This window comes from Perognathus longimembris, chromosome 23 (genome assembly GCF_023159225.1).
Source record: "Perognathus longimembris pacificus isolate PPM17 chromosome 23, ASM2315922v1, whole genome shotgun sequence".
Lineage (NCBI taxonomy): Eukaryota > Metazoa > Chordata > Mammalia > Rodentia > Heteromyidae > Perognathus > Perognathus longimembris.
Genome location: NC_063183.1, coordinates 15,436,756 through 15,461,283, shown reverse-complemented (window position 1 = coordinate 15,461,283; position 24,528 = coordinate 15,436,756). Strand labels below are relative to the sequence as shown.

Sequence of the window (24,528 nt, the reverse complement as noted above, 5' to 3'; positions counted from 1 at the left end):
GAAACAGAAGTCTCAAAATAAGGGCTCCTATTGGAACAGGACTTCTGAGAGAGATGGCAGCTATGGCCAAGTCCCACAGCCGGAGTAGTTTGACTAGTAAAACTTTGTGGTGTAGGAGATGAGGTCATTACCAAGCTAGTAGCCTACTGGATCAAGTGGAAGAAATCCCTCCCAACACAGCAGACATAGTGAAACTAGGAAGGCAGAGATTTGGATGACCCATCAGTATTCTCAGTTCTGCTAGCTCATTCCTGAAACAATCCCAGTGATCAGGAGATGCCCCTCCCTTTGTCTTGCTTAAGATAGGGTCATCTGTTGTAATGATTAAAGTAAGGGAGAAAAGAGTGACCTTTATCAAACCAATTAGGGACCCCTGAAGAGTAAGGACTGGGGTCAAGACCACTCACAGTGGGGGAAGGCAAAATTTTAAATGTGATCTTGTATGATATGCTTAACAGTACCTGGGTCATAGGAAGCCCCTTGGAAATAGTGGCTTTTATAATTTGTATTTAACAAGAGCATGTTTAAAGTTTGAATGGAGGCATAGGCAGACATATATGTGTACATAAATACTGTGTAAGGCATATACACACGTGTATATTAGTCACTTTCCTTTGCCAACTTATCTTTTTTTTTTCTTTTTGCCAGTCCTGGGCCTTAGACTTAGGGCCTGAACACTGTTCAGTCCCTGGTTTCTTTTTGCTCAAGGCTAGCACTCTGCCACTTGAGCCGCAGCGCCACTTCTGGCCATTTTCTGTATATGTGGTGCTGGGGAATCGAACCGAGGGCTTCTTGTATACGAGGCAAGCGCTCTTGCCACTAGGCCATATCCCCAGCCCCTTGCCAACTTATCTTACAGTGCTATACAAAGAACCTTGGAAATGTCTTTCTCTGCCATCTGGAGAGTGCTTCTTGCTTTAGTGATCCTGTTTCATGTCTGTTCTTACTTAAATGCAAATTCTGATTGAGTCTGAGGTTTATTATTTGTTTATTATTATTGTTTATTATTTATTATTTGTCACAAGCTCCTAGTGAGGACCCAGGCGGTTTTGCCTGTCCCATATGCTTGAAGGGGTTCCTCATGGTGCTCATGATCTGACAAGGGGAAAGAGGGAAAGCAAGCAATTTCTCTTTCTTTCTTTCTTTCTTCTTCTTCTTTTTTTTTTTTTTTTTGACTGGTCCTGGGGCTTGAACTCTGGGCCTGGGCTCTATATCTGTGCTCAAGGCTAGCACTCTGCCACTCAAGTGCCAGAGCATCACTTCTGGCCTTTTCTGAGTAGTTGGTTGGAGACAAGAGGCTCAAGCTTTCTTAGAACCATGATCATCATATCTCAGCCTCCTGAGTAGCTAAGATTACAGGCGTGAGCCACTGGCACCTGGAGCAATTTATTTTCTTTTCCTTTGTAATACTGAGGTTTTCATTTAAGACTGTGCTCCCTGCCCTCTTTGCTTTAAGTTTCTCAAATAGTCTTGTGCTTTTGCCCAGTCTAACCTCCGACTGCTATTCTCCTATTTCTCCTTACCCCCAATAGCTGGGATTATAGGCTTGTAATACTATGCCTAACCTTCAATTTCCCTTTCTCAAGCCCACCATTTTGCTTTGAAAACCTCAAAATATGAGCATTCAGGATAATAATGCAATAAATACTTCTGTGTTCTCCACTAAACTTCACCAGTTAATATTTTAGCAATGTCTTTTAAGGATGTGTTGGAGAGGTTGCCTATATCACTTTCCTTCTTGTCCACTGGTAAAACCTTGAGCACATTGCCTGTGATGGATGAGAGTCTACGGCTACAAATAGATGTGATAGAGCAGGTTTTCTTGTTTTTTGTTTTTAAAGAAGAGTAAATGTGGAATAGTGGATTCTAGGGGACAATTCCTCCCTGATACTGACTGGTTTAATCTTGTAACTACTTGTTCTCTTCAAAGTGGACTCTGAAAAGCTTGGAGCTAGCTTCCAATGTGGAAAGTATGGGGGACTTAACAGTATACCCATTAGATGTCCATGCTACTAGTGTGTTGCCAGCATTTTCCCTTTATTTTGCCATACTGTGTGAACTTACATTATGTCACAATTTAGCCCAGGCTGGCAATGAACTTGACATCCCACTGCCTCAGCTTCCCAAGTGCTAGGATTACCAGCCTATACCATGATTCACTACTCAGTCATATATACTTTTTTGCAACAAATTTAATTAGAAATCATTTCAGTAGGGGCAAGGAATATGGCCTAGTAGTAGAGTGCTTGCCTCTTGCCTCATATACATGAAGCCCTGGGTTCGATTCCTCAGCACCAAATATATAGAAAAAGCCAGAAGTGGTGCTGTGGCTCAAGTGGTAGAGTGCCAACCTTGAGCAAAAAGAAGCCAGATCTGTAAATACCATATCAATCTTCATTTTGGCCTAGTGATTTTACAGCCTATTTTTAAAGTTAGGAAGTCACAGAAACTGTTACAAAAGAAAACATATAGGTTGCTTTACATTAAGTTCTGCGAGCCACTAGACTGTATTTATTCCTTGTTGATTATATCACCGCATCACATGACACTCTTTGGTCTAATGATATCAATAACATTTAAACTTGTAGTTTGGGGGTTCTCCCTCCCTCCTTGCAGTGCTAGGGGTCGTAAAACCAAAGGCCTTACACATGCCAGGCCCACTGAACTATATCTTCAGCCTAAAACTTAGAAAACCTTCAGTAACTTTTTTGTTAAAATGTTAAAGAAAATTGTATATGCTTTTTTTCTTGATTTCCCCCCTCTCTCCCCCAGCTGGCTGGTTCGGCCTCCGCAATGGCGCCGGCGCGCGCTGGAAGCCAGCGTGGAGGGTGCGTGAGGCCCGGTGCCGGTCAGCGGTCCGCTCCCTCGCCACCCCGTCTCACCCCCGGCCCCGGCCCCTCCGGGTCTGCCCGTTGCTAAGATGGCGGCGTCGGCGTCAGGGGGCGGGGCCTCGCGGGGCCGTGGCCAATGGGCTTCCGGGCTGTGCCGCCGGCCGGGCGCGGGAGGCGGAAGTGCCGCGGGCCGCCGCCTCCGTCCCGGCTGCGGCCCCTGCCGGTTATATAACTCACTGCGAGGCCCAGTGCGGTTCCTCGTCCCGGCTCCCGGCTTCCCGAGGATGCGCTAATCCCCGCAACTCCCTCAGCTGCCGCCGGCTCCCATCCGAGGTGAGCGGCGTGTGGAGCCGGGACGGCGGCGACACCTGGGGACTCCAGCCGGCGCGGCTCCGCTCTGCAGTTCGCGGCCCCCAATCTGGGCGGCCGCGGCGCCAGTTGAGGTCGGCGCTTCTTCGGGAACGGGGTCCGTGGCGGGCGCCCCGCGGCGAGGGTCCGCGGAGGTGAGGGGTTGGGTACTTGTTGCTACCCGGCCCTCCGCATCTCATCCCTCCCTGCATTTGGGGTTGGGACGTAAGCCGGCATTTTACCGACTGGCCGTCGGGCCCTCGACCACCGGCCCCGCCGCACTGCCTGTTCTGAGTCGGACGCAGGCTGTGAGAAGAGGGTTCTATGGCTTGTGTGGATTTTCCCTCTTGGAAAATTAGGGGTTGTGGGCTGTGAGCCTCCTCTGGGCCTCCAGTAAATAACCTGCGTGTCCAGCCGGTGTAGTTGCACAAGAGCTGGTGATGGGCAGGGAGGTCAGGTACTTTGGCCTCTTGGTTGATCGCAGTTCCCTCTGCCAAATCCTTGGGCCAAGCGATTTTGTGTTGTGGGGAGTGTGTGTGAGTGTGAGTGCATGCTCGTGTGCTGGTACAGGGGCTTGAACTCAGAGCCTGAGCACTTTCCCTTAGCTTTTACCACTCAAGGCTGGTGCTCCATCATATGAGCAACAGCTCCACTTATGACTTTTATCAGAGATAAGAATCTGATTTTTCTGCTCTGACTGGCATCAAACTATGATCCTCAGATCTCGGCTTCCTAAGTAGCTAGGATTACAGTCGTGAACCACCAGTACACTGCTTTTTGTGTCATTATTGTCACTCCTTGGTCTTTAGCGAAAAGGACTACAGAGTGGCCCACTGTGGTGTCTGTGATCCTACTTAGCCTCTGGGGAAAAGGTTGAAAGATTGTTGGTTACTTTTTTTAAAATCAAAACTCTGATCACAGGAAAGGCCTTGTTAATGTTTACCTGACCATGCAGGAAGGTACTGGACACATTCTATATGTGGTACACCCCAGTCCATGTAATCATGAGATACTAAAAGTGTTATGGCTGACAAGGAAGGAAAAGGGGATCTTGAATATGGTTGAATTAAAAATGATCTAGAGGGAAAACCAAATACACATGCATCATGTTGCTTTAAGCTCAATTACAGCCTGTAGGATTAAAGACAAGAGGAAACTCAAGGGCCATCTTCTAAACTGACAGACTATGATCATGGCAGTGGACCTAGATCCCCAACCCTTCCCTCTTAGCATTTTGTTCATAGCATAAATAGTATGGAAATGAGCCTTTAAGTGTGGGATGTGCCTGGACTCCTCAGCTAGGTTGAAATTTGCTCTTTCCTCTCCCAGGGCTACAGACATTCTGCATTTATTGAAAATGGGCAAAGCATGTTCCAAAGTCAGGCATGGTGTCAACACGCCAGCATAAAAATATATAATAAGGGCTGGGAGGGGCTGGGAATATGGCCTAGTGGCAAGAGTGCTTGCCTGGTATACATGAAGCCCTGGGTTCATTTCCTCAGTACCATATAAACAGAAAAAGCTGGAAGTAGCAGTGTGGCTCAACTGGTAGAGTGCTAGCCTTGAGCAAAAGAAGTTCAGGGGGCTGGGAGTATGGCCTAGTGGCAAGAGTGCTTGCCTAGTATACATGAAGCCCTGGGTTCGATTCCCCAGCACCACATATAGAGAAAATGGCCAGAAGTGGCACTGTGGCTCAAGTGGCAGAGTGCTAGCCTTGAGCAAAAAGAAGCCAGGGACAGTGCTCAGGCCCTGAGACCAAGGCCCAGGACTGGTAAAAAAAAAAAAAAAAAAAAAAAGAAGAAGTTCAGGGACAGTGCCCAAGCCCTGAGTTCAAGCCCCTGGCCAAAAAACAATGGCTGGGTGCTGGTGGCTCACACCTGTAATCTTACCTACTCAGGAGGCTGAGATCTAAGGATGGTGGTTCCAAGCCAGCCTGGGCAGGAAACCCCATGCAACTGTTTATCTCCAATAAACAACTCAAGAAAGGCAGAAGTAGCGCCTTGGCTCAAATGGTCGAGTGCTTACCTTGAGCAAAAGAAGCTCAGGGACAGAGCCCAGTCCCAGACTTTAAGCCTCAGAACCAGGAAACACACACACGAAATATCTTAAAGTATATGTGTTCTAACTTTAGTCTTTCCCAGTTGTAACTTGAAATAATTTTGTTTAACCACACCTACACCATGTGGAGAGTATCTTTAGATGTGAGTTGTTCAAGTTGCTTAGCAACAGCATACCTCTGGCCAGAATTGAAGAAAATTCCTGAATGTCAGATATGAGGGATAAGAGATAACCCTAAAATGAGACCAGGAAGGGTGATGCTACCATCACTGTCTGGTGCTCAGGACTTGAAAACTGTCCCAGTATGCATGTAGCAAGTAGCCTGGCCTCTGGTGGCTCAGGTGGTAACAGAATCTTTGCATTGAAGGCATAGGAAACCTAAGGAGACAGCAAACTAAACACTGAGTTCAGGGCAGTGCATGTTTTTGCCTGCTGAAGGAGACCAGAACCCCACATGTTTATTGAAAGCAGCTCCACCTGAATAGATTGTGGCTGCCACCTGGGCATGTCTTAAGTGCTGGTTCCTCCACATCCTCCTCTCTCATCTCCTGGAAGGAACCACAAAGCCCTTATGGTTTTGACACCTCAGAAACGTTTTTGCAAGAAGGTAAGCAAGGCTGGTTGTGGGCTCTGCAGTAAAGCTGATCTGCTTACCTTGTAGGGAGTGCTTTCAGGTCAGGTGCTGGGTCTTGTTCAGACTAAGTTCAAATGTTGAATTTGGTTTGGCAGTTGTAAGGGCCTTTGTTGTAAGGGTCTTTGGTAATTAGGGTCAAACTGCCTTCCCCATACATCATTGGTTTTAGCGGCACCTGATAAAGGCAAGCTGGCTGGCAGGACAGCCCAGGGTCTTTCTGAAGGCTGTGTAGAACATTGCTGACCAACAGAGTTTATATTCTTCTATAAATATTACATAGTCTTTTGGAATGAAAGGTGGTCTAAGCAGGGAACCAGAACTTTCTTCCAGAAGTTTGTCTTGGTTCCTGGTCAATAGGGAGCAATGCCGAATGCAGCTAGAATGTCTCAGGGCAGAACTGGCAAAGCTTGATAGCCACTTTAAGATGGCCACAGCTCTGAGCTGATATGGTCAGGTAGTGGAAGAGTGATGACAAATGAGGGTCACCTCCTCATCCTATCCTAGCAGCTCACTCAGACCCCCACCCTTTCTCTTTGGGCAGGGCTCACATGGCCAGGAGGGACCAAACAACCCCCAGATGATAGCTGAGAACCAGCTAGGACTGTGTCAACATATTTTTGAATACCTTTAAATCATAAATGACTACCTACTTTGCCCTAAAATAGACAGCACTGACTTTTAAACCCAGCACCCTAGGAATAGCATGGCATTTGGGGCCCTGGTGCCAGAAATAAATGTGCTAAATACAGATTTAAAGTTCAGGGAAGTAAGAAGAAAGTGGTTGTGGATAGGGACACAGACAGACAGACATACACACACACACACACACACACACACACACACACAGTGGAGAAAGTGTTTGTTGCCTTTAATTTGACCAGAACACAAAAGACTGTACATGTTACATCTGTGTTATGCATAAATATATACGAACCATATATATTTTTTGTGCTACTGATTTTTTGTTTTATCTTGTGTTTTTTTTTGTGGGTGTTTGTATTAGTACTGAGGCTTGAACTTAAGGTCTCCTATTTCTTGCTCACAGCTGATAGTTTACTACTTGAGCACTACCTTCAGTCCAGCATAATTGGAGGGGAATCTTACAGATTTTTCTGCCATGGCTGGCTTCACACCAGGATCTTCCAGGCCTTTGTTCCCTGAGTAGCTAAGAAGTACAGGTATAAGCCCCCAGGTCTTGGCTTGGTACTGGAATTTGAACTCAGCCTCAGCTTGGTAAGTAGGTCTTCTGCCACTTGAGCCATTCCACCAGCTCCAGGAAAAATACAGAGTGTATATTTTTTGCCAGTCTTGGGGGCTTGAACTCAGGGCCTGAGCACTGTCCCTAGCTTCTTTTTTTTTTTTGGCCAGTCCTGGGCCTTGGACTCAGGGCCTGAGCACTGTCCCTGGCTTCTTCCCGCTCAAGGCTAGCACTCTGCCACCTGAGCCACAGCGCCCCTTCTGGCCGTTTTCCATATATATGGTGCTGGGGAATCGAACCGAGAGTGCACTCTTGCCACTAGGCCATATTCCCAGCCCTGTCCCTAGCTTCTTTTTGCTCAAGGCTAGCACTCTTATCACTTGAGCCATAGCACCACTTCTGGCTTTTTCTATATATGTGGTGCTGAGGAATCAAACTCAGGGCTTCATGTACACAAGGCAAGCACTCTACCACTAGGCCATATTCCCAGCCCCTCAGACTATTTTTTAAAAATCATCAGCTTTATTTTTGTGCACTAGTTACTAAAACCCCAATAGGGGTGGGAGACATGGATCAAGTGGTAAAGTGTTTTCTAGTAAGCACAAGGCTCTGAGTTCAAACTCTAATTGTGCCAATAAAAAAGGGGGAACCAACCCAGACAAAAGTTAGTAATACTTCATTTCAATCATAGTATCACATTTGTTATCCAAGCTACAAAGAAGGCCGTAAGTGTATGGTCCAAGGCAAAAAGCACTGGAGGTTTGGCTCAAGTAGTAAAGTATTCGCTAAGCAAGTGCAACCCCCCCCCACCAAGTGCAAACCCCACTGTTGCCAAAGCAAAACATGAACAACAGCAGCAAAGTGTAATATTCCTGTTTCATGTTTTCTCTGTTTCTAAAAAGAATTTCTTTGGGCAGCAAAGTGTTGAAATTTGAGCCCATTTTGAAAATACCTAATAGAAGAAACTGCATTTTATAACATAGCAGATGGAAAGTTTTTCTTCAGATACTGAGAACTCTCGTTCTGTTCTGTGTGTACTACTCTTCCACTGTGATCCTGATGCATAAGGAACTCATCCAGACCCTGTTTTCCATCTGGGAAACAGACTTCTTCAATGCTCCTGGATGTGATATCCATGAGGCCTGGCTCCCAGGTTCATGCTTCCTGTCGCCTGCATCCTGTGGTCTCTGTTCTTCCTCTCTGTCCTTGCTCTCCAGTTCTAACACTGACCTAGGGTGACACAAGGTGAGTGGTCCTACCTGGAGTGTGGCTTTAAACTTCTCTGATGGGGATCCTGAGAGCTTACAGGAGTTCAGCCTGTTGGTGAGCAGGAGCAGTACTACTAACCAGTTGGGTAGATGTTCAACATTCAGTCTTATGCTTCTGGAGCCAATGGGGCCTTAGGTGCAAGGGAATGTATTTTTTTTTTTTTTGTGGTCCCTATATGGCGAGAGAGTATTCCTTGTGCAGACAAGTTGTGTCTGTTAATGTGTTCTTTGCTGTGGAATTCCTCTATCAAGCAGAACTTTCTGTGATTATTAATGATTCAGGATAGCATCTTTGTACCCCAGAGCTGCTTCTCATCTTGCTGTGACTCTAGTGTGTGTGTGTGTGGAGGGATGCTGATAATTAGTTTTGAAAAGCTAATGATGGACTGGATTCCCAAAATAAAATAGAAGGAATTTGTGGCTCAAAGGAAAGGGGCTGAACCTGGAGCCTCAGACCCACCTAGTACTGTTTCTGCCAGAGATAAAAAAACACTCAGCTTGAATGTGCAGTTCATATGACTTTATTTTTAATTTATTTTTTCTAATTTATTGTTTTAGAGGTGACATACAGCGGGGTTGCCTTTACATACGTCAGGTAGTAAATACATTTTCTTTTGGGTAGTATCATCTGTTCCTTCATTCTCTCCCATTCCCTCCCTCCCATCTCCACCCACAAGTTGCATAGCTCACTTTCATCAAAATCCAGTGCAGGGCTGGGGATGTAGCCTAGTGGCAAGAGTGCCTGCCTCGGATACACGAGGCCCTAGGTTCGATTCCCCAGCACCACATATACAGAGAACGGCCAGAGGCGGCGCTGTGGCTCAGGTGGCAGAGTGCTGGCCTTGAGCGGGAAGAAGCCAGGGACAGTGCTCAGGCCCTGAGTCCAAGGCCCAGGACTGGCCAAAAAAAAAAAAAAAAAAGTGTATTCACTGCCTTACGTATGAAACTGTAATCCCTCTGTACATCACTTTGACAATAAATAAATAACTATTAAAAAAAAATTTAAAAAAAAAAATCCAGTGCAGACAGTGCCTTCCACTGCTGCACTTTTTCACCCTTTTCCACCCGATTCTGTTCCCTTCCTATACCCTCCCCCAGACATGCACGTTAATACACTGTGTGTAAAGTAAAAAATACAGATTTATCAGAAAAAGAAAAAACAAATTAAGAAAAAAGTCATTTCCATATCTTTGGAATTCATTTCAGTATGTTTTTTTTATATACATCATATGACTTTTGTTTATTTGTTTTGTTTTTGTTGCCGGTCCTGGGGCGTGGACTCAGGGCCTGAGCACTGTCCCTGGCTTCTTTTTGCACAAGGCTAGCACTCTGCCACTTGAGCGCCACTTCTGGCTTTTTCTGTATATGTGGTACTGAGGAATCAAACCCAGGGCTTCATGTATACGAGGCGAGTACTTTACCACTAGGCCATATTCCCAGCCCACATCATATGACTTTTAACAGCCCTGAAGCACACTCCTTAGTCCCTCCCCACTTAATCACATGCTTTTTTTTTTTTTTTTTTTGTCAGTCATGGCCTTGAACTCTGGGCTGAGGTGCTGTCCCTGAGCTCTTCAGCTCAATGCTAGTGCTCTATCACTTTGAGCAAAAGCACCACTTCCACTTCTGTTTTCTTGTGGTTAATTGGAGATAAGAGTCCCTGGGGCTTTCCTGCCCGGGCTGGCTTTGAACGGCCATCCTCAGATCTCAGCCTCCTGAGTAGCTAGAATTACAGGCCTGAGCTGCAGGCTCCTGACTACTAACCACATTCTGATTGCTAGACCCATCAATTCATTTAGCCAGTTGTAGAGTCTTCTGCAACTAGAATTCTCCAATACCATTAATTTGTGTTTGAAGAGATGTAGCTTAAATTATGTGAGCAATCTGTGGGCTCCCTTCAGAGCGTGAAGACTTGGGTTTTTAAGTATGCTGTTCAGAAATAGGTGGGAGTTTGTTTCTTGTCACTCTACAAATGACTCATTTTCCTACTATACTGAAGTTCTGGAAGAAGTCCAGGCTGCTGTGAAGATGGCTTTCTCACCCACGGGCAGCTGCTCATTTGAACAAATGGGCTGGAAATAGTGTTCCTTGTGTCCTTACTTTTGACTTTCAGCCCTCAGCCCATCTCACCGGCATACAAGACAGTGTCCTGTGTCTTATCATCAGTGTATTTTTCCTCTTCCTCTCTCTCAAAAGCAGGAGGTTGAAATTCACTTTTACTGGATTGTTCAGGCTGGTAAGCCTTGTATCTATAGAACCTCATTCCTGAGGGCCTGTGGTCTTTTCATTCCTTTATGGAAGTTATGCTAATCTTTGTGCCTCCGTTGCGAAGCCAGTTGTATGCAAGGATGGTGTTTTGTCGTAGGATAAAGGAGAAGACAAGCCTCTGAGAAAGGAGCTGCACAATGGAGAGGACATGAGGAGTATTATGTAAGAAAGGAATGTAAGAGGTCAAGCTATTAGGTAGCTCAACTCTGTATTTCTAGCTGCTTAGGAAGCAGATCTGGAAAAGCATGGTTGAGGTCATCTGAGATAAAAATTTGTGAGACTTCATCTCAACCAATATAATTTGGCAAGGTGGTATGTGCCTATCATCCCAGCTACAGTGGAGACACAAATAGGATCATGGTCCAGGCCATTATAGGCATAAAGCAAGACAATCACTAGTGCAGGCTAGGTGCCGGTGGCTCATGCCACCACTCAGGAGGCTGAGCTCTGAGGATGGCAGTTCAGAGCCAGCCCAGGCAGGAAAGTCCATGAGACTCTTATCTCTATAATTAATCACAAAAAATGACCAAAGTGGCTCAAGTGACCAGCTGTAGCTCAAGTGGTAGAGTGCTAGCTTTGAGCAGAAGAATCTCAAGGACAGAGCCCAGGCTTTGAGTCCAAGCTTCAAAACCAAAATCGCCAGTGCAAAATGGGCTAGCTGGGTGGCTTGTGCAGTAGAGACCAACTGCCTAGCAAGAACAAGGTCCTGAATTCAAACCATTACAGTAGAGACAGAGGGAAAATGAGAACACACATAGTGTGTTTACAACCCATTAGAGGGAAGTTTGTACTAAAGAGAAGATTGACATATGTCAGGGAGGAAGAAGATGTGGAGCTGGCCAGGGATTAGACTGGCCTTGTATAAGTGTCTGTCTCCTGTACTCTTCCGCATGACTTGGAGGGAAGTTGTAGAATCTTCTCGAAGCAAGTCACTGTGGAGCTGTCTCAGGGCCCAGGGTACTTGAACACCAGATCCCAGTGCAGCCTGGGCATGTATAGCCCAGTGCAGAGAACACATGGAAAGAGCCAGGTTGGCCTTGGATGAGCTATGTGTTAGGTCCTCTCCCTGAGGGCTTCATGTAGAAGCCCCCACCTCATTAAGTCTCCACCCAGTTACCTGGGTAACCTGCAGACCTGGAGGCAGTTACCTCCTCTTTCCCTGAGGTCACGTCCTAATCCACCTGGCCACACCCCTTGCCCCTGCCCTAGATATAAGGCAGGGCTTGGGGGGGCTCTCTCTCTCTCCCCTCTCTCAGGCCATGGATCATCTTGGCCACAGGCCAGCAGTTCGGTAATAATCTTTTCTCTCCTGCCTGAAGACCGCGTGGCGTTCTCTTTTACCGGCTACCTACTTTAAAAACCTAACACTATGGATGTGAATGGAGAAGGCAGAGCAGGGCAGTGTGGAGTGTGGAAACTGGAGCACCTCTCAAGCCATTAAGAGATCAGGTTGATTTTTCAAAGGCAGCTGGAATGTGGCTTAGTGGTAGAGTGCTTGCCTAGCATGCATGAAGCCCTGGGTTCAATTCCTCAGCACCACATAAATAGAAAAAGCCAGAAGTGGTGCTGTAGATCAAGTGGTAGAAGGCTAGCCTTGAATAAAAGAAGCTGAGGGACAGTGCCCAGGCCCTGAGTTCAAGCCCCAGGACTGGAAAACAAAGGTAAGTGTGGCTTGTTTAGTAACCAAAGAAGCACCTCTGAAGAAAGGGGAAACTCCTTGGGGCCTGTGGCTGCAGGTCAGGTCTGCAGGAGTAGAGGCCTCCAGGAAGTAGGGTTGTTGCTGCCTTTCTTATTTCTGAAGGCAAAGAACTAGTATGCAGACCTAGGACATGCTCAGATCTGATTTCACAATGTAAGTGAACTTTGTGTTCTGTACAGTATATCAGGCTTATAATAGAGAACCTGTCCCACATTAAGGAAAGTGTGTCAAAGGTGGCTTGGCTGTCTGTGACTTAGTTGCTCTTGTCCTCTTAGCATAACCAGACCTGAAAAAGCATCCTCCTGTATCATGAGCCTGTGTCTTCTTCCCACAGCAGGGCTCACAGTGGCCTGTGTTCAGGATTGAGCATGATGGGCCAAAGTGCCAAGAGCTCAGAGCCTGCAGGGCAGAGCTGGGCCAGCAGACAGCACAGGAGCTACAGCTCCCCCACACTCTCACATACCTTGGATCATCCCTGTCTCTACATCAGCACATACCTCCTGCTCTAAAGTGAGGCCATAGGCCAGTTGGACACTCCCAGGGACCCCATTCCTCCATCCATGGCATAGGGGTGGCCAGGGCAGGGATATCTGTATCCTACTTCCTGCCCCTGTGCTGCTGCCTGTCAGGTGGGTTGGATCACATGAGGTACTGTACCACACTGCAGTTCAATGTGATGTTAGTTAATTGTGATGTTTCTCGTTAAGTTAGGGCTCCTAAGAAATAGCCTTTGGAAACATGGAAGTACTTTTAATAGGATTGCAAAAATGCAACTTGTTATATATCTTAGAGCTCAGTGTTTTTCTTGAAAGTGGAACTGGGGCAAGCCTGTCTCAGGGTGCTAGGAGGCTAATGTATAAACCTTGGAACATGTGAGACATTACCTTACTGTGAGCCTCTCCCTTTGCCAAAGCCTTAGTATAGAGTTTGTTGGTTTGTTTGTTTGTGGGTCCTAGTGCTTGAACTCAGGGGCTGGGCACTGTCCCTAGCTTCTTTTTGCTCAAAGCTAGCACTCTACCACTGGAGCCACAGCACCATTTCCGGCTTTTTCTCTTTATGTGGTGCTGAGGAATTGAACCCAGGATTTCATGCATGCTAGGCAAGCACTCTACCACTAAGCCACATTCCCAGCCCCCCTTGAGCCTCTTTGTGCTCAAGACTAGCGCCCTACATATTACTTGAGCCACAGTGCCACCTCCAGCTTTTTCTGAGTAGTTTATTGGAAATAATAGTCTCATGGATATTTCTGCCCATGGGGGAGGGACTTCTTGGTGAAATGTAGTTGTGGTCATGATGTCATTCCCAAATATGCACGAATTTGTCCAAAATCACTGAACCCTACACTTAACTAGATGTGTTACTTTGGTATATGTATATTATGCTTCAATGATAATTAAAAAAAATTTTTTAAATCTAGCCGCGCACCAGTGACTCACACCTATCATCCTAGCTACTCAGGAAGCTGACATCTGAGGATTGCTGTTTAAAGCCAGCCCAGGCAGAAAAAGCTGAAAGTGGTACTGTGGTTCAAGTGGTAGAGCACTAGCCTTGAGCAAAAGGAAGCCAGTGACAGTGCTCAGGCCCTGAGTTCAAGCCCCAGGACTGGCCCCAAGAAAGAAAAACAAGTAAAAAAGTGAATAGCAATTTTATGCTATCTTTTACTATGGCCAGCCTGTGTTTAAGTTGCTCCAAAATTCTGTTTGCATTTTATTTCAGTACAGGTTATGCATTACCTTTGCTTCTTTACCTTACCCTCTTTCCCCTACTTTGGTATCTTTCACCTACTTTTGTATCTAACAGTGGCTTTTTGAAAGGATTAGATGTAAAGTGTCATGTGTCCATGTTTGTGGGATGTCATTTACATTATTGCCATATGCCCAGGATAAGCTGAAACCAGGAACTTAGACCTAAAGGCACCTTGGGTTCAGGCCCAGCATATTGGGCAAGAACCTTAAAGGATTGTGCTATTTCTCACTGGCCAGTATAACAGGTTTCTCCTTGGCCATCACAGAATCCTAGATGACAGAAATGTTTCACCTCTGTACCTTATGCCTGCCCTTCAGTAGCCCTCACCTGTTGACTTCAGCACCTTCCATGACTATTGCTGGACTTAGTCATTTCCTCTGGTGGTTTTCAAAACAGTGACTTCCTGATTCTATCATAATGTCTGTGTTTATTGGTGTTGTTGTTCTATAAAAAAAGATTTTTTTCTTCAACCACATAGTTCCTTCTTTTCCTTTAATTACCTATTCCCAACTTAAAGGTTTCCCCTTTTGTCAGAGCCTACCACTTGGCCTGCCTTCCTGACTTTCCCCATGCTTTACTTCCTCCATCCTCCTTCCTTCCTTTCTTTGAGAAAAACAAGGTCAAAAATCAGTAGCCTGGCCGGAGTACTTTTTTAGAAGACTTGTTGTCACCTGGTTTGAGCCCTTGGTGTCGCTCAGAGTCTCTGTGCTAGATGGGAAGAAGTTGAGTGTGACCCATGCTCTGGCAGTGAAGCCAGTGTTCACCATTTAGCCACTCACCAGCCCCAGTCCACCACCATGCTCTGAGAGAACCAAGGCATGGAGACTGGTGAGCCATACTGTTTGCTTTTGGCAGATACCAGACTGGGAGAGGTCAGGCTGAGGCCATTGTGCCTCCTTCAGCGGAAGAACCACAGTAAAGAGACTAATGCAAGCCAGCAAGAAACTGGGACCATTGGGGAGCTTGAGAGCAGAAAAGAAAGAGACATGAACTGGACAGAGGCAGGCTTGTCCTGGCTAGGCCTCATGCTGCTTCCCTTCTTCACTGCAGAGTTAGATGACTATGCCCCCTGGAGCATCCATTCCCTCACAGGAGGCCCTGGCCACTGGTGGACCTTGTCTACCTCCCAGGTCAGTGTATGGAGGAGGAACTAGCCACCAGATGATACTGTCTCTTCTCCCTGCAGGTGTGAATGACAGAGGTGGTGCCATCCAGTGCCCTCAGCGAGGTCAGCCTGCGCCTCCTCTGCCACGATGACATAGATACTGTGAAGCACCTGTGTGGTGATTGGTTCCCTATTGAGTAAGTGATTACATTGTGGCCTTGGCAGGAGGGAGGGAGGGAGGGTGGGAGGAGATTGCTGAAGCTGGAAGAGGCCATGGTGCCGAGGCGAGGATGGACCCGGAGGGCTGGGCAGTGGACTGTAAGACCTTGTTGCTTGGCATCTTTTATAGCTTACCTCCTTCCTCGCATTACATTCCCTAAAAGGGATCTGCTGAGAAACTTTAGTTTTAAAAATTTCACACAGCACTGCCCTGAGCTTTGTATGTAGTCCAGAAGTTTCAAAGCAACTGCAGTATCTTGTACTTCACTAGGGTGGTATAAACTATTAGCCTTCTTGGAATAAGGACTAGCAGGTGGCTTTATGTAAGTTAAAAAAAAAATAATGTGCCCCGGGTGCCAGTGCTCTAGCTCCTAGAGAGAGTAAGATCTGGAGAATTGTGGTTTGAAGCCAGCCTAGTAGAAAAGTCTATAAGTTTGTATCTCCAATATTAACCAGCAAAAGCCAGGCTGGAAGCATTGCCACAGTGGTAGAGCACCAGGCAAGCAAGCCTGAGGCCCCGAGTTTAAACCCCAGTACCACAAAAAGAACAATTCAGTCTAGCAATTCCACTGGTGGAAAGCAGTTCAAACAAATGAGTGCCAGTGACATGGGGCTGAGAGCTCTGTTGTTTGCCACAGACACTCTTCACTCCTAGTTCTCACACTGGGCCACGAGGTGGCAGCACCACATCCTGAGAAAGCAGGTATTCCTGGGGCCAAGGAAGGATGATGCTCAGGTCCTGCTGCCTTGGGTGGTAATCCAAGGCAGAGTGTCCCTCTGCTGGGTTACCTCCTCCAGCTCTCTGAAGAAAGGCATGCAATCTAACCCGTTAGACCCACTCTCAGGTTACACAAAACCCAAACATCTAAAGCCTCAGTGCCTCTACAGCTGTCTGCATCCAGGCTTTATCTGTATCCTAGGTCTTCACACCTGGTGTTCTTTTTCCTTTTCCCTTCAGTGGTCTCAGCCTTCCTTGTTCTTGGAGAGCAGCTGTAGCAGGCTGTTCTTGAGCACATTGCTCTTGAGATCATCTCCTTATCCCTGTTCACCCCCTAGAGTAAAACGTCTCATAGAATTCTTTTAGGAAGTTACCCAAATGTTGGGAGGTTATCCAGAATCCTAAAGTCTCAGCTCACCCAGCTAAGGAGCAGGCTTTCATGTGCTGCCCCCTGTGAACTGCTGTGGAGACAATTTAGTTGCAGTTTCTTTCATGTCATACCATAGGCCTGATCGAGTCCTTTAAGCATCATAAATTCCCATTCATATCTGGGAAGAAGATTGATTTGAGAAGACCACTGTGCTAGGCAGGTAGAGACTGACTGAGAGATGAGTCAGCAACCTGATCCCTATGACTCACCTGGGTATATTCTCTTCCCCCAGGTACCCAGACTCATGGTATCGTGATATCACATCCAACAAGAAGTTCTTCTCCCTTGCTGCAACCTATAGAGGCGCCATTGTGGGAATGATAGTAGCTGAAATTAAGAGCAGGACCAAAATACATAAAGAGGTATGTCTGTGCTGGGGTGTTATGGACTTCATGGCCACTAGGGGTGAGGGGGTTGCAAAGGAATTGCGCTGCCCATTTTGCTGCCTGGGTTTTAGGAGCCCAGAGGTCCCAAGCATTACCCTCACTTTGTCTCTTTCTCTTTAGGATGGAGATATTCTAGCCTCCAGCTTCTCTGTTGACACACAAGTTGCATATATTCTAAGTCTGGGAGTCGTGAAAGAATTCAGAAAGCATGGCATAGGTAAGGGAGGGTGCAGGGCAAGTTCCTAGTTTGGACATTCTGCAACCCCTCACCTTATTAGTCAGTCCCTTTGTCCTTAGACCTCCACCTCATAAAGGACCCTCTCTTCCTCCTCATGCCTCTTCTCCTAGTGTATTTCCCACCCTGCTGGCCCAGGCCTTTCCATGGTAGCTTCCTTCCCAAATCTGCGACCAACAGAGCAGCAGCAACAGCTCCCAGAACAGTCTCTTGAGGGAGCAGGTCCCTCTTACCCTTCCTCTTACCAGACACTCAGCTATGTGTGTGGGCAAGATGTTCTGGATTCAGAATAGAAAACAAGCATAAATTTAAAAAATAACATTCACTAGTGCTCATCAAACACTCTGCCATCAAATTACCATCCTACTCAGCCATTTAGCAGTGAGTGGCTGTCCTACTTCTGAACCCAGCTCACCAATTCTGTGTCCCTAGGCCGCACTGTTCTTGAAAGATTGATGAGTCTCAACTGTGAGTCCAGCCCACCAGAGGGTACCTCCAGGCCATATCTATGGCCCACAGTGATCTGTACCCTACAAGCTCTATATGGCCTTGATCTTCTAGGGGCTTTAGCAATAGGAAGTGCCCAGAGTGACCCAGACTCCTCCAAAGGTCACAGCCTGGTCTGCATTCTTCTAACTCTGTACAACCTTTATTTCTTCTCCCCAGGGTCCCTTTTACTTGAAAGTTTAAAGGACCATATATCCACCACAGCCCAGGACCACTGCAAAGCCATCTACCTGCATGTCCTCACCACCAACAATACCGCAATTAACTTCTATGAAAACAGAGACTTTAGGCAGCATCACTACTTGCCATATTACTACTCCATCCGAGGGGTTCTCAAAGATGGCTTCACCTACGTCCTCTACATTAATGGTGGCCATCCTCCCTGGACCATCCTATATCCTTTACTTCTGGAAGTGGTGGGGAGGTCTTGGCTTTCTGGCCAGGGGCTGACCAAGCCAGCAAGTGAGCTGAGGCTGAGGCCACATACAGATGATGATCCATGGCCTACCTTACAGAGGTGCTGTTGCTCCCTGACCTGGTCATGTGGACAGGTGTGAGACATGTGATCTGGCTGGTTAGAAAAGCTGGTGTTCTGTGGCACTCAGCATTCTTTATCAGCCCAGCAGGAGGGATGGGTTTTAATCCTCGTGGCCCAATATCCATTCATTCATTCAACAAATAGGATGGAGAGTCTCCTGTTATAGGTGTATTTGAAGTCAGCTGTAAACACAGCAAACTCAAGACCCTGCCAGGGGAGAAATCAAGTCATGGAGGTAGGTGGGACACTAGGCGGCCAATCACAGGGTTATACTCAGATGATATTACACATGCTTGCATGTATGTTTTCAAGTGAATGAGTCTTGGATTAATGAGATGATTAAACAGAGAAGTGTCCCAAAAATCTATGGGCCTCCTAGCTCATATTAACTGTGCCCTCCTATTGAAGGGACAAAAGTCTGTCCTTCCTGTTATGCTGAGGATTAAGAGGCTGAGGGAAAACCAGGAACACTTGTGACTGCATTCCTATTCTCAGGATCCACCATTATTTTCCAAATTGGAGGCACATGTAATGTGGTTTTCTAGTCCACTGTAGAGGTTTGTGAGCGCTTAGACCCTTTAAACATAGTGTGCCATTTGTGTGCAGGGCCGTACCTATGCACAGGCCCAGGGACAAGCACAGGCAAAGATGGGCCAGGCAAGCCCTCTACCACTCAGGCCTCAGCATTTTCCTTGACAGAGCTCACGGATTACATCCATCACCTGGGCTCAGCGCTAGCCAACCTGAGCCCCTGCTCCATCCCACACAGAATCTACCGTCAGGCCCACAGCCTGCTCTGCAGCTTCCTGCCGTGGTCTGGAATCTCTACCAAGGGAGGCATTGAGTATAGCCGCACCATGTGACGCTAGCCTGGCAGCCTCTGCACCCTGTGGAAACCACCCTTCCTGTCTGTCTAACCTCTGCTGTCTTCTGCAAGGAGCTGGCAGTCACCTGCCTGCCTGTTGGCCTGCCACAGCTGCAGGTCGGGTGCTATGCGGGCTCAGGAGCCGAGCGTGACTCTCGTCTCCCCAGGTAGGTACCGACATTAGGGTTCAGTGAGCCTGGCATCTTCAGCATCATAAACAGAAGTCCTCAGACAGTGATCTGCAAGCACTTCCCAACCAGCCTGAGAGCTTTGCAAAGGAGATTGGGGGAGAGATATACTTCAGGCCTTTCACTAGAACTCTGGTCTTCATTTTCCAAATTGTTTTGCTAGATAATGCAAACAAATCTTTAAAAGGCACAAAAAGGATCACATCTTTCCTATCCATGTCCCCTAACTGCATAATTTCCCCAAAAGTGCCTAGTGACCCGAGTCTTGGGTCTGCTCCCAGAATTGCACACACACACCTCAGTTGTAGCACTAACTAGTGTAGCATGCCACCAGTGCTTTTCCACATGGCATTCTCAGAGGGTCGGTGGGTGGCCCAGGTGCCATTGTAGATGAGCTGGCTCTCCCAGATCCATCCATCTTTGCCTTCCGGGAGAGTTGGTGCCATGGGGTGTGCTCACATGGCAGGCCCTGGGACTACCTGGGGTGCTCACCCAAGTGTGTGTGTATTTGTGCCAGGAGTAAGCCTTGTGACCTGGCAGGACTGGCCCCTGGAGAAGGGCTTTGGGATGCCCTGGCCCAGCTGCAGCTCAGAGGCCAGGTATTGGGGTGGTTGAGTAACCATGGTGTCCTCATCCTGCCATGCTGTCTTCCCTACAGGCTCCCCAGCTCCTTCCTGCTTCTGGAAACATCTCTTCCCTGCAGTGTGCTGATCCTGCCTCCACAGACACCATCCCATCACCCAACAGATGTGGCTGGATTCACTAGGGAGGGAGTCCCTTCTCCAGGCCTCTTGCACTCTGCTGCCTACAGCTCCTTCCTATAAAGCCAACTGACCTGTGTTCTGTCTAGGAAAGATAGGTGCTGCAGCCACCTTTAACTTTGAAGATACAGAAGCTGCGGAAATAGTGGGGTACAGTAAAAGGAATGCCAGGCCTTTGTCCAACACCAGCCAAGGAAGCCTGCAGGGTGGATGAGGCCCCTGCCCCTCCACCAGAGGCTGGTGAAGGGTGGGCCAAATGGAACTGGCTCTTCATGAGAGCATGGAGCTCCAGGGCTTGGTGCCCGGCACAGATGGTTAGATACCAAGGCAGCGCTCTGCCTCCCAATGGCCTCCTGCTGCATGCTTCCTATGGTCAGGAGGGGTCAGCTTGCCTGTTGGAGTATGGTGTGCTCTGTGCAGCTGGCCTGTGCTGGGAGCTGGGCTGAGCAATGCCCACAAGGCTACTAGGGTCTTCTGCCTGCCCTTCTATGAGCTAAAGCTCTGAGGCTTAGCAAGGTCAGGTGAGAGGAGGAGGCTGTCCACATCTGGCACCACCACTGCTGAGAGCTATGGGGCCCATTTGCAGGCAGTGGGCCGCTGCCTTGGCATGGTGAGTCATGCTTCCAGCATGCATATGCCACACTTCCAACCCCACCATTCTACACTGAGCTGCTTGCTGCTAGTCCTGCCCAGCACTCCTGCAGTATAACGGGAGCCATCGCAGGGGGTCCTCATGGACCCTTCCTCTACAAGCCTGAGGAGGAAGAGGAAGGAACAGCTGGCCAAATGGGCCATCGACAACTGAATGTTTCCCTCCCAGGCATCTCCTGGCTCATGGCTTCCAGGGAGCTGAAGCCAGCTCAGGCCTCTGGCCTCACAGAGGGTAAGGCTCTTCGCAAGGCAGGCAGGTCTGGCAGGAAAAAAACAAAAAAACCCTCCCTTAACAGTGCTGGCCTGCAGCAGTAGCCATCATGTTGCTTGGTGTTAGCTGTAGGCCCAGATCCCAAGCCCATATCCTCTCTAAATCAACGGTGATTATGTGATTTTCATTTCTACTCTGTTAACAGGGAAGAATCTTCTAGGTTCTTCCTTGGACATTCATAATTTAGTTCAGAGGCCTTGCCCTGCCTTCCTCTTCCTATCCCCTAATCAACTACTGCAGTGTCCAGCCCACTGTTGAACAATTGTAGTGTTTCGTCTCATTACAAATAAACAGACCTTAGCTGGTCACATCCTGCCTCTAGCACCCAGTTGCCACACCATGTGGACCCTGCCTGTGGCCAGGCCTGTGGCTGATGGCTACAAGCTGTTTGGTTGACTGCTTCTTCTGAGGTCAGTCTGGCTAGGTGGGTGACTGTTGTGCAGTTAGTGCTACAGAGGAGTGGTATCCTGGGGAAGACTTCAAGTGCTGAACTAGCCTGTTCCTTAAATCCAAGGGTCCTTCCATGAGCTCCTGACTCCTTGGTTTGTTTTTTGTCTGTCGGTTGTGGGGCTTGAACTCTGGTCCTGGGCATCGTCCCTGAGTGCCTCAGTTCAAGGCTAGCACTTGGCCACTTGAGCCACAGTGCCGTTTGTTTTCTGGTTAATTGGAGCTAAGTATCTCACAGACTTTCCTGCCCAGGCTGGCTTTGAACAATGATCCTCAGATCTCAGCCTCCTGAGTAGCTAGGATGACAGGCATGAGCCACCAGTGTCTAGCCAGCTTTTGACCTTGAGCTAGGGCCTAGTCCATGTGGGCAACTCAATAGCCCCCCCCCCCCCGGCCCCTTAGCTGCTCGTGCCAGCCATCCCTACAGCACCCACTGGGGCTTCTCTCCTAAAGCACTCTAGATCACAGAACAGGACCAGTACTCACTTCTGTCCCCATGTGAAAGGAAGTATGACCTCCAGAGAGGAGCAGGAGAGCCATAGCACCATTCCAGGGCTTCCAACCAACCAGGAAGAACATCTGTGCCCCAGACGGAACTCAGGGAAGGGTACGCATCTCCGTACTGGGAGGCCTGGTTCTCATGGGGCCCTGGATACACCACCCACGGAGGACCTCCCACAGCCCATAAAAAGACCTTCATAATCCAGGTGCCGGTTACTCATGCCTGTAATCCTAGCTACTCAGGATGCTGAGATGTGAGGATCACGGTTCAAAGTCACCCCGGGCAGTGAAACTCTCCAATTAAGCATCAGAAAACCAGAAGTGGCGCTGTGGCTCAAGTGGTAGAGCACTAGCTTTGAGCTAAAGAGCTCAGGAACAGTGTTCAGGCCCAGAATTCAAGCCGCATAACCGACAAAAATAGCCCTCATACTTGTAAGTTGTTACTGTCCCAACCTACCATTTTTAAGGTTACCAACAGCGGTTTCCATTGGTGCTTGTTGGGGGCCCACCAAGGTGTTACCCCTGCACAGAACCCAGCATTCTCTGATAGTGCCTTTTATGCTTCTCAAAGTGTATAGATCTTAGGAACTGTACAAAAGCCAGTTTATAGCCACTTTGCTGCAGCAAATATCATACAGGGGGAAAGAGCTGAGCCAGACTAGAGATGATTCCAGCAGCCTAGGTGACAGCCATGTTTTCACAACTGGGCAGTCAGAACAGGAGTTGGCAGGTAAAGCTGGCCTGTGTTCTGTGGCAGGGCCCTCAGCTAGGGCCAGCTGCTGGGGTGGAATCCCGGGAAGCCAGCAGGGAGTTCAGCCACGGCTATGTCTTACCCTCTGCTGTTTGGCAGTCTCAGGGTAATTGACTTCTAATGTGGGCACCAACTTCTCCCATAGCACATGCTGGAAACCTCCAGATCTCTTTGTCACTTCCACATTCAAAGGGAGAGGACTGCACAAGGGCCATAACATGGCTTATCTGGGGTCACCTGGGAAGCTACTGAATGACCATAGTCTGGGTGTCCCAATGTTTGCATTGTAGATTCTCTGTTCCTGAGCCTGTGCTGTGTTCTATGGCGAGGTCAGCTCACTGTCGATGCCAGGAATCTCATATTGATAGCTTTTGGCGACACTGCACTTCAGCCACTTGGCAGAAGCCCTCCTGCAGGAGTGCCGCTGCCTCAGCAGCCTCCCTGATGTCTGCCTCGGGTCACGGCCCCTCCAGTCCTGGCCTCCAGCTCCCAGAAGCGTGAGTGTGGATGAGGGCAAAGGCAGCTGCCTTGTCACCAGTGGGAACTACTGGGTGGCCACATCCCTGCCTCCCTATTCTAGTCCCAATTGCTCTTGAAATGTCCCCAGCCCGTGTACTCCACCTGGGGGTGTGTGTTATTGCTGTAGACTTAAAATCTCCCCCACCGGCAACCAAACTCACATCCTTAGGAGAATCTAAGCACCCAAGGACTGAACTCTAGCATCTGTTGTCCTAGGGACCTAGGAAATGCTCAGAGGTGGAGGCAGGGTTCAGAAGAAAGGAGGGGCCCTGCCATCCCTCAATACCATGTGTGGCCCAAGGGAACAGCACTCACCTCTAGCCTTACCCTACTACATGTTCAGAACTGGAGTCGTGGCAAGGGGGCATAAGCCCCTCCCACCCACTGGACTGTTGGTGGAAGAGTAGGTAGAGGTTCTGAGCCACAGTGAGTGCTCTGGGGATACCGGGCAGTGTGGAGACACTTTGAGGTGACCGCTGGGATGAGGTTACTACTGGCACCTGGGAGGCTGCTCAGCATCTGGCAATGCACAGGACAGACGGACTCAGAGCAAGATGCCAAAGGTTGAGACACTTGAAGTCCAGCTGAAGCTCATGCCAAGGTTCCTGGAGTATAGTTCAGCCTGTCCAGGTGTCCCACAGGGCAGGATCTCCGTGGGAGCAAATGTGGTGTCCAAGCTAACATGTCTGCCTCATTTGCCTTCCTAAGCTGGGACTGCTTGCCTTCCCCCAGGGTCTGATCCCCCCCCCCCCCCCCGCCCCGAGAGCTTCAGCTCATTCAGGAAGCCCATCTCACCTTTAGACCTGGCTTAGCAGTCTCATACACCTCAACTAAGGGCAAAGGAATACTTTAGAATAGACACAAGGATCTTTTTTTCTTTGCAAGGGTTCTGCCTTGTAGTCCAGACTAGACCCACAGCTTCCTGAGGGCCAGGATTGCCGTGTGTGTGTGTGTGTGTGTGTGTGTACTGTGTCACTCTCAGCTAATAGCTGGGCTATTTTTCCGAATTCACTTGATGACAGATAGATCGATGACAAGAAGGTGCAGGCCTTGGCTTTTACTGAGATTAGACCTGAGGTTTTCCCAGCCTCTCAGGAACCAGATTCTCCTCCTGGCCTCTCAGGTACAAGTGGCTGACTGGAGTTTGGTCTGGCTGTGAGGGCATGGCCATGCTTCCATTTCTTACATTCCTCCCAGGGGACCTCTTCCCTCCCCCCTCACACCTCCCTGAGGCTGGCCCAGATCCAGTGCTGGGCAGCTATGGTTGGTGGGGGCATCTCCCTGGGGAGGGCCACTGCTGGGGCTGAGCCTTTACTCTGGGACCTGCTTCTTCCTGCTCTTCTGCCATACTCTCCCCTCTGTCCTCAGCCCTGGCACTCAGGATCC

The 24,528-nt window shown here is 48.3% G+C and overlaps 1 protein-coding gene across 7 annotated transcripts in view; it reads left to right on the top strand.

The window, feature by feature from the left end:
- The window catches only part of Naa60 (N-alpha-acetyltransferase 60, NatF catalytic subunit), a 36,262-nt gene extending 17,067 nt beyond the window's left edge, over positions 1 to 19,195 (top strand). For 2 of the 7 annotated variants that reach the window (XM_048331745.1, XM_048331750.1), the window contains 5 exons: positions 15,237 to 15,352; positions 16,755 to 16,884; positions 17,029 to 17,125; positions 17,810 to 18,044; positions 18,895 to 19,195. In XM_048331745.1, the coding sequence (XP_048187702.1) occupies positions 15,243 to 15,352; positions 16,755 to 16,884; positions 17,029 to 17,125; positions 17,810 to 18,044; positions 18,895 to 19,051 (729 nt within the window). In that variant the 5' untranslated portion in view covers positions 15,237 to 15,242 and the 3' untranslated portion in view covers positions 19,052 to 19,195. Of the gene's footprint in view, positions 1 to 2,832; positions 2,849 to 2,921; positions 3,275 to 3,315; positions 3,335 to 4,543; positions 4,563 to 15,236; positions 15,353 to 16,754; positions 16,885 to 17,028; positions 17,126 to 17,809; positions 18,045 to 18,894 lie in introns of those variants that run through there. The other 5 variants (XM_048331746.1, XM_048331749.1, XM_048331744.1 and 2 more) reach the window with 5 other exon arrangements.
- The last annotated feature ends 5,333 nt before the right edge of the window (positions 19,196 to 24,528 follow it).